The sequence below is a fragment of the Triticum urartu genome, chromosome 3A, assembly GCF_056163025.1.
Source record: "Triticum urartu cultivar PI428250 chromosome 3A, HENAU_Tu73, whole genome shotgun sequence".
Classification (NCBI taxonomy): domain Eukaryota; kingdom Viridiplantae; phylum Streptophyta; class Magnoliopsida; order Poales; family Poaceae; genus Triticum; species Triticum urartu.
Window position 1 is genome coordinate 126745267 of NC_141875.1, and position 8788 is coordinate 126754054.

General features: G+C 49.4%; 2 protein-coding genes across 2 annotated transcripts; both read right to left on the reverse strand.

Moving 5' to 3' along the window:
- Positions 1 to 390: 390 nt before the first annotated feature.
- Positions 391 to 3636, reverse strand: LOC125543248 (protein trichome birefringence-like 38). Its single transcript, XM_048706539.2, has 5 exons — positions 3202 to 3636; positions 2922 to 3105; positions 1536 to 1711; positions 1267 to 1425; positions 391 to 1022 (listed from the first exon to the last, which is right to left on the reverse strand). The coding sequence occupies exons 1-5, from the start codon at positions 3504 to 3506 to the stop codon at positions 719 to 721; spliced, it is 1128 nt and encodes a 375-aa protein (XP_048562496.1). The 5' UTR covers positions 3507 to 3636; the 3' UTR covers positions 391 to 718.
- A 614-nt stretch (positions 3637 to 4250) lies between these two features.
- LOC125543247 (uncharacterized) lies at positions 4251 to 8469 on the reverse strand. The gene is made up of 6 exons (XM_048706535.2): positions 8190 to 8469; positions 8004 to 8109; positions 7755 to 7922; positions 7610 to 7671; positions 4834 to 4986; positions 4251 to 4647 (listed from the first exon to the last, which is right to left on the reverse strand). Exons 1-6 carry the CDS (start codon positions 8226 to 8228, stop codon positions 4384 to 4386), a joined length of 792 nt encoding a protein of 263 aa, XP_048562492.1. The 5' UTR covers positions 8229 to 8469; the 3' UTR covers positions 4251 to 4383.
- Positions 8470 to 8788: the final 319 nt, after the last annotated feature.

Here is an 8788-nt window from a genome sequence, read left to right on the forward strand (position 1 = left end):
TCGGTGTGTATATCCATTTATGCATAATCTATAAAGCGGGACAAGAGCCTGTTTCGAGATCGACGCGTTGATTCGTCACGGGATAAAAGGCATACTGCCATGTACTTTTGTTAGTGTGTACTTCCGTTTACTTATAAAATACTTTCCCTTTCAAAACACGAGTGCGATGACTGATTAGTTTATGTTAGATGTAGTGACATGTGTGAGGTTCCAAGCTCCCCAAGTGCCTTATTTATTGTGTTGCTATAATCTTTTATCTAAATAGCTTGTGAAAATGTCTTGCATTTTTTTTGTGAAAATGTCTTACATCGTGGGATGGAGGGGGTACTAGATATGAGTTTAAATCTAACAAGACACACATTTAACTATTTAATTATAAGGGACATTAGATAACTTGTCGTAACTGCTATATATCTGAAAAGAAGAACAATGTCCCTTGTCCCGAAAATTCTGCAAATATGGGATTTGTCAAAGCAATCTACATTTTTATAAGTACAAATCACTTAGCAATCATACCCTCCTTTTTTGAGGGAGCAATCATACCCTCCTTGACTACTGATACCATGCTATATCTATTTTTGTTTTGACTGTGATAACCCTCTATCTCTTTGTTTTGCAGTAAAAAGAAAGTATCCTCCCAGCCCTATAAACCAATGTGCTATCTTCAAATATCGCTTGATTATTGACCTATATATATTCTACAAACATCCGACTGAATTCAGCCATCTTGGCCGGTGAGCGCGGCGTAGAAGAGGATGTTCCAGGTGTCGGTCAGGCCGGCGATGCACCAGTGGGTGCAGTCCTGGCCGAACATGCCGCCGTACTTGCCCGGGTGCGCGTCCTTCCTCAGCTGCGACAGGAAGGTGAAGTCCAGCAGGTACACCGGCTTGGCCATGCGGGCAAGGGCGCTCCTGATGACCGCCTGCTGCGGGATCGGCCCGGCGGGGTACGGCCCCGTGCTGTTCAGCGGCTCCGTCTCCCCCGCGCACGACCTCCTCGGCGACGCGCCCCATTCCTGCCCCCTGCACCATTGCAGATGTGGACGAGCATATGAAAAATTCAGGACAAGTTGGGGTGGCTGTGGTTCGGTGGTTCAGTGGTAGCGGTCGAGGGCCAAGGCACGGGCCCGGTTCCCAACAGCACACTCGTCTCTCTCTTTTCTGTGTGGATCCATGGGATGTCGGCCACATAGTGCGCGTATTTGCTTTGAAGGATTTACTTGGGGAAATCATTGGAGTTGTGGAGTGGCAAGGCGGATTAGGTCACCTGTAGTGAGAGGGGGAGATGCCCTGGAAGAAGACCTTGGCGCTGGTCTGGACGAGGTTGGCGTCCACCCATCCGGCCCAGGTGTTGAGCGCCTTGGTGAAGGCCACCGTCCGGTCCATGTCCTTGGCCACTTGGCTGCCCTCCTGGATATAGTCCCAGCTGCAGCAACCACACACACACACGCACATCGCGCGAGTTCAGAGTTTAGTCATAATAACCTGCCTGAAAAACTTGGACCAAAACAAAGGCAACACAAACGCTGGTCTTACGGTTGGTCCTTGCCGGAGCGCGGCCACCAGTGCCAGGAGTCGAAGACGAGCACGTCGGCGCCGAGCCAGTTGCGGCCTTCGTCGATCTTGTCGAGCTTGAGTACGCGGCCGGCCTTCTCGCTCACGATGTCCACCAGGTAGTGCGACAGGTAGTACACCAGCGTCACATTGTACTCCTGCGTGCAGGCAGCAGATCGTCAGCTTCAGCAGTCAGTTCAGCCAGCCATCAATCCCAAACACCGTGCTAGCAAGTGCAGTACACAACTACACAGGACTTTTCATGGCCCCATTTGGCCTTGCAGGACACAGCCAGCTCGGCGTTGAAGGAGGCAATCAATCACCTACAGTTTTATAACAATCTATAAAAACAGCAGCACGATCACCACCGAACTGCACGTGTGTGTCCTTAACTCGTAGTGTGCGTCGGCGCTCAATGACGCCAACGAAGGCCACAGATCACGTTGTACTGGTCGAAGCCGGCCACCAGCAAAAGGCCAACGAGGTACACTGGGAGATCAAATTTTCTGGTCCTGACGGTCTGACACAAACACTGAAAAACGCGTAGCAGCAAGCAACAAGAACAGCTGACGGAACGACTGGACTCGAGTGAACAGAGTCAGCAGCAGCAGCAGCAGTAGATGCAATATAGAATCACGGAAATGGGGGGAGCACCACACCCACCACGAGCATGTCACCCTAGATCTGAACTAAATAGGGTTAGTCATAGATCGCACCATCCCGGCAACACCAGCACCGGCAAGCGCACGGCAGTGAGCAGACAGCCCATTCGGGCCAGCTCACTTGGGGCACTTGCCATGCCCGGCTCGTTTTAGATTCTTACTCCTTTTCTTTTTTCAGATTGCCTAAGAAAAAGAAATGGACAGACGAAAAAGAAGCAAGAGAAAAAACAGAGCATATAATCTGGCCTGGAGGGTGAAAAACAGAGAGGAACCAACGAAAGAAACGCACATGCGTCAAGCAGCCGTCAGAAAGTGCAGACATTCGGCACGACACCAACAAAGTCCAAACGAGACGACCTCACGGCGACCCGTATTCCGTTCGGCGCTGGCCTGTTGACTTGTGTGGCGCGAGAGCAAAAGAAGGCTTCGTCGACATCGGCCACGCTGGCCATGCAGCGCAGCACATGAAATGGATGCGGTGGCGTGCGGTCCAGCCGTACCACCGCGCCGTAGATCTTCCCTCCCGACGACGCCGCAGCAACCGCCGGGCTGATCAGATCACCTCATCATGCCGGCACCGCCGAGCTAGGCCCCCAGCCCCACCCGCCGACTTTTTACCGGACAATCTTAATCTTACTTGGAAGAAAGGAAACCAACGAGGAGCGCAGGGAAGGAACTAGGAAGGAAGGCGTCGATCGGCACGTACATCGAACGTGACGGTGGTCGCCGGGTCGATCCTGCCGGAGCGCGGCGAGACGGTGGCCCGGGCATTGGGCGCCGCGGCGTGGATCATGCACAGCAGCGACTCGTACTGGTTCAGCGCCAGCGAGTCGCCCACGAACATCACCTTCTTGCCGCCCCACATCCGCAGCAGCGCCAGCCCATCGAACCTGCGCACAAGCACCATCATCATCTCACCGCCGCAATTCGACCTCACGGCAATCGGGCTACGGCGCCGCCGGCCGGACGGCATTGCAGTTGCAAACCTGGGCGGGGAGCAGGGCGGGCTGGGCAGCCAGCGGTACTTGAGGTACTGCTTGTCGGGGCGGCCGAACCGGGCGCAGTCGAACTCGCCGCGGACGAAGGGGCAGCTGGCCGAGTCGTAGAGCGGGTACGAGTCGTCCGCCACCCAGGCCCCGGCGAACATGTCGCACGCGCCGCCGGAGGACTCCGACGCCGGCCGGTGCTGGTTCTTCCGGGAGATGGTCAGCGCGGCCGCCGCCGCCGCCGCGGTGCAGGCCGCCAGGAGCAGGGCCACGATGGCCGCGGCGATCACCGTGCGCCGCTTCATGTCGCTCCTCCGGCCGAGGAGGAGCAATGGGGGCGGGGATTGGGCTGGGCGCGCCGGGGAGGTTCTTGTGACGGCGGAGGAGTGGGAAGCGTGAAGGAGAGGGCGGGTATATGTAGGTGGAAGCGGAAGGCATCCGGGCAGCGCTGGCTGGCAGATACGCTTCGTTTTTATGGTAGGTGCCGTCGTTTTTGCATGGATGGGTCAATGGACCACTAATGGCCTGGATGTGCTACTAATATGTGAAAACGTATTCATTGATACTCAAAGAAATATAGAAGCGTTCAGGACATATACAATGGTTGATAAGATAGTTTTTCATAGGTCTTGCATGTAATTAAGAGATAACAAAAAAATGTCTACAATAAGTTATTTTTTAGCCTTATCTTCATAACTAGTTATTCCTAAAAACGGGGTGACAGATATTGTGCTAAGATATCATCTCTTGTTTTATCTTAAATAAAAGAAGACAAATCTTTTTTTATGAGTTATTTCTCTTTCACCTCATCATTTATCCTACATAGTACTTCTAAGATAGCACCATTGTACATGCCCTTAGATAACTGAAGCAGTGATCTAAACGCTCTTATATTTCTTTACAAAAGGAGTAGATTCTTGAACAAAACGGGAATTCCGTGATTCAAACCGGTGCATCTCCACTGCTATTAAACAATCAAACAAGAACTTTCTTACATGCACCCCGCAAAACGTATACAGACACATCAGCACCACAGGATGAAGCCCACATGACCCAATCCAACAGTCATCATTAATTTATTCAAGATCTGGTATGCGCTTAGCAGTTTCAATAGACTGACCGTACTCCACAAGAGGAAAATATGAAACTCTCCGTCCCACATCCATAGCCCCTCAAATCACGCTAATCTAACCATCTAACCAACTCGCAAAAAAGGAAACCGAACCTAATCGTGTCCCTGGCCCCACTCCCTGCCTTTCCTCGCCACCGCCCCAGACGAAGCTCAGCAGTCTTGTCGCCTCCCTGCACGGCGGCCTGGATCCCTGCATCGCATCGTCGCCTCGCTGGACGGTTCCCTCGCCGTCCTGCACCGCATTGAGGCCTCCCTGCCGGCCTCCCTCGCCGCCCTACACCGCACCGTCGAGTGGGCGGCCGCTCCTCCTTCACCTACAATCAAATATTCACGGATCGGCCAGGCTACAACAAGATTATTATGCATCATCTGCATGAGTTCTGGAGCAGTAGGCAGCCCCATCAGATTGGCCAGGTATGATTTCGACGGCGGCCCCATCAGATTGGCCAGGTATGATTTCGACGGCCAATGAAGACCCACCTAACAAGATACAACCTCACCTTCGTTTCTAATATCCGTCCGACAGATTGCCAGTGCCTAGGAGCCTGCTCCGGCACCCGCGCCGCCGCGCCCGCCCTGAAATTCCCCTGAACCAGCCAGCCACACGCAACTATAATTCTTCCCTGCACTTCTTCAGGTTCGACTTCTTTGACCTGTTGCAACATTAGTCAGGATTAGAATTTTGACAACAGAGTTCGAAAAAATAAATAGTTGCACAGCAGAATGCTATAAGCCGTTCGTTTTACATCTCATTAATGGTTTTCTATGTTGAAAAATGATGAATGCAGGGCCTAACGTCCAAATTTCAGGGGTTAAGGTACCCCAACTCAGCAGAATACGTGACCCATATTGCACAATTGAAGATGGTTAGTTCGTCGATTTAGGCCCTGTTCGGTAGTCGCCCGCTCCCGGAATCTGCGGAGCAGGGGAAGTGCAGCTCGGTCATTTTGAACTGCAGCTCCGCCAACTCCGCTCCTGGAGTTGTGGAGCGGAGTGGTACCGAACAGGGCCTTAATTATGTTGCAACTGTGTCGACAATGTTTATTTGACCGTACATTCGGGTTCTCTTTCCTTTGTTCAGGTATGCAGCCTTTTACTGGCTCAAATCAACTTGAAAAATACGCCGGATAATGATAAGAGAGGCTCTGTTGAACCTGTTACTCAAAACACTAAAAATCTGCAAATTACTTTTGTCGATCCTATGTCTACTACAATACCTACATTGTTATGCTCTATTAATCTTATGATTTTCTATCCTGGGCAATGACCAGACAAATGATCCATACATGATGACGCATCAAGATGTAGCTTCTGAATCGTACCAGCTTGGACGCAATACTCCCATAGCAAATACTGATGAATACATGAATTTTGTTCTTAGAGAATGCATGCATCTCTAAGATAAGGAATTTAGCTCTATACAGGATGACCCACCAAGATGGGTATTAAAGAGAGCTACAACTTATTTGGAACATGATATGGTGAGCCTCAGTTCCGTACATATTACTATTAATTCAATCGGGGACGGATGTTTGTATAGATGGGACCTAAACTAAAAAAATGCCTATTTTCATATATTCGTTCTAGCTGTTGCATGAATAAACATTGAAGACTTTATTGGTACCTAGCAGTTAAAAATACCAAGGTGCAGTGTATCCAGGTGCTCGACTCGCTAGGCCCAGGAATGCACCGCAAAGACCTCACCCCTATGGTTAGTTATTAGTCCGACTGCACCATCGTTTGATAAGACCATAATGCGGTGGAGAATCACATGGGCAGATGACCCCCTATGGCGGCAGGAGACAGAGTCCTCTTATTTCTTATTTGGGGGACAAAGAATGCAAGGGTAAGAACACCTTACTGCTGGTGAAGGAATGCTTAGTCCGTGGCTGCTGTATGCACAGATGCATGCCCTCTTGCCGGCAAAACAGCAGCAACAGTCACCTCTGGTAATTGCTCTTACTTAATATATTTGCAGTTGTGTCTCTGAAATATATTTATGGGTCAAATTCAGGATCAAGCGAGGCATGTAGACCTCGGAACTATGTACGATATTTTATACCAATGGTGTGTTGAAATCTTATTTATGAATGAACTGGATTGCTAATTTGCTATGCAGTACTAATAATAATACACTGAACTTATAGTGCTTGCATGTTATAATTCCCCTCTAAGGAAATTTGTTTGCAAGTTATAATTTATAGTGTAAGTTTAAATGTATCTTTGGATATCACCCAAATCCAGCAGGCTAGCACTAGCATAGCCAAGATTAACTCTACTGAACCCCGACGTGAGCCACACAATAGAGTAACCCAACTTGACTAAATCGCAAAACATAAGGAACCTTTATCCAACTGAGCTGTTAGCATTACCTGGTCGCCATGGCCTGAAGGATGTTGGAGGGAATATGATTGCCATGGAGGATGTCACCCGCAAACTCTTACACATCAGCATGGCCTTAACATAGTTTAGGACCCGGCTCTTATGTCTTCTGACCGCTTCAAATTCCTCATGGCAGGACATGCTATCAGTTCCTAGAAGAAAGTGGTGGTCGAGTAGGAAGAGGGAGGAGATGCAAACATCACTGCTAATCCGACCAGTTCAGGAAACACATAAAGATAATATGTATCCTTTGAGCAATAGGATCAGCTTCATGTCCATATGGTCACTACACATGCCATGCAGGCGGCAAGATATGGGCATGTCCATCAACGACTTCGATGATGGCGAGATCAACGTGGTGCAGCACAACTCTGTCTGAGTCAGCAGCAGCGAATTGTTTCTACGGAGGTCTAATCCTTTTCGGTACCAGTCAAAATCCAACTTTTTATTGCTATTTCGCAATGCACTCTTGTGTGCATAATTATTTAAAATTGAAAACATCTGGAGTACACCTTATCCATTCTAATTCTAAAGACTAAAGAAGTTGCACTTCCTGCTTCCAGAGCGTAAAATGGTGCATTTGAATGATTGTTTGTTGGGACTAAGCAGATTTAGCATATCCTTCTTTTCATGTACATATCCTAATAGGTGAGAGCATCAACGATATTTGGTTGATCTATCATGAACAGGTTTAGTATATATATTTTTGCAGTACAATGCTTGCGGTAAGACATCTAAGAAATATTTGGAGTTGCCGACTAAGGTAATCTGGAAGTTTGAATTAGTAAACAAATATACCCAACCATCACTTCAAGGAAATGCTCCATAGACAACTACATGGATTTCTTAGAACAATAAAAATATTGTACAATGCATCTCAGAATCAAAACATACTCTTAGATTCAGACTCTTGTTGCTCCCATCCCCTTTCGGCACCTCCTTCTCCTTCAGAAAATCTGAACCATTCAGGGCTGCATCATCAACAAAGGCACCAACTAAGAGGATGAAAGGAAAATCATAGGCTTGGAAGAAAGCTTACTCATTTTTAACTGGTCGGAGAACAACCGTCTGTGAGTTGGCGAGCAGGGACCTCCAGTCTCAGACCTTCCCGACCCCATTGGCTGCCGCGACACACGAGACACAACAACGACTGCGGCCACGAAGGCAGCGCCACACGGAACACACCATGGCTCCTGAGCAGCTAACCCTAGGCGATGAACATTGCACACAGTGAGGCTACGCACCGATTTGACGGGGACGAGTAGGCGGCGGGGTCGGAGAGACTAACCTGGACCCGTACGAGCGAGGAGAAGCATAGGGAGGGCCCCGAGCAGCAGCACATCCATGGAAAGAAGGAACTGGAGGTCGTGAGCAGCAGCTGCTCCTGCTCCAGACTGAATCGAACAAGCAAATAAAGATGGTGTCGGAGAGCAGAGCATCCGGATCGAGGGGAGAAGAAGAGTTGGAACCGGACCTTGATGGCGTCTCGAGCAGGGGGGGAGGGAGGATTCATGGCGCGCGGGATAAGGTGGAGACGCTCATGGCGGCGACGAAGAATGCATCAGGAGGAGGGAGGGCCCCGGTGTCGCCGGCGAGCATGCCGAGCTCGAGCGCCTCCTCGAGCACTTCGGGGATCGGATATGAAGAAGGGGCGGGGCGGGGAAGAGCATGGGCCTACGTGTCCGCCGACAATGGTAACGAATGGGAGGGGCGGCCACCAGAGAGTGCCGGCTGTGGATGGGGGATCTAGCGTGTGGCAACAGAGGAGGAGGTAGGAAGGGAAGAATGGGGAAGATAAGAAATGTGAGGGAGCTGAGGAAAGTTGACTGAGTTTTTTAGCTGACTGAGTTTTTTTAATACTACTCCCTCCTTCCATATATATAGGGCATAATGCATTTTTTAAGACCGTCTTTGACTATTGACAAGATTAATAGTACATGACATGCATCATGTAAAAATTATATCATTGAAAGCTCCTTTCACACACGAATTTAATGGTGTGCTTTGTGTAAGTTGCATGTCATATATTATTGCCCTAATATTTGATCAAAGTTAGTCTCGAAAAACGCATTA

Bases quoted from the DNA above. Each gene is read 5' to 3' on its own strand.
- LOC125543247 (XM_048706535.2), bottom strand. From the start codon at position 8,228: ATGAATCCTCCCTCCCCCCCTGCTCGAGACGCCATCAAG. The intron at 7,923-8,003 runs GTTAGTCTCTCC...TTCATCGCCTAG, and splicing joins CCTCGCTCGTACGGGTCCAG to GGTTAGCTGCTCAGGAGCCA. The intron at 4,648-4,833 runs GTGAGGTTGTAT...ATTTGATTGTAG, and splicing joins GACGGATATTAGAAACGAAG to GTGAAGGAGGAGCGGCCGCC.
- LOC125543248 (XM_048706539.2), bottom strand. From the start codon at position 3,506: ATGAAGCGGCGCACGGTGATCGCCGCGGCCATCGTGGCCCTGCTCCTG. The intron at 1,712-2,921 runs GTACGTGCCGAT...GCCTGCACGCAG, and splicing joins CGACCACCGTCACGTTCGAT to GAGTACAATGTGACGCTGGT. The intron at 1,023-1,266 runs GTGACCTAATCC...GCAATGGTGCAG, and splicing joins ATCTCCCCCTCTCACTACAG to GGGGCAGGAATGGGGCGCGT.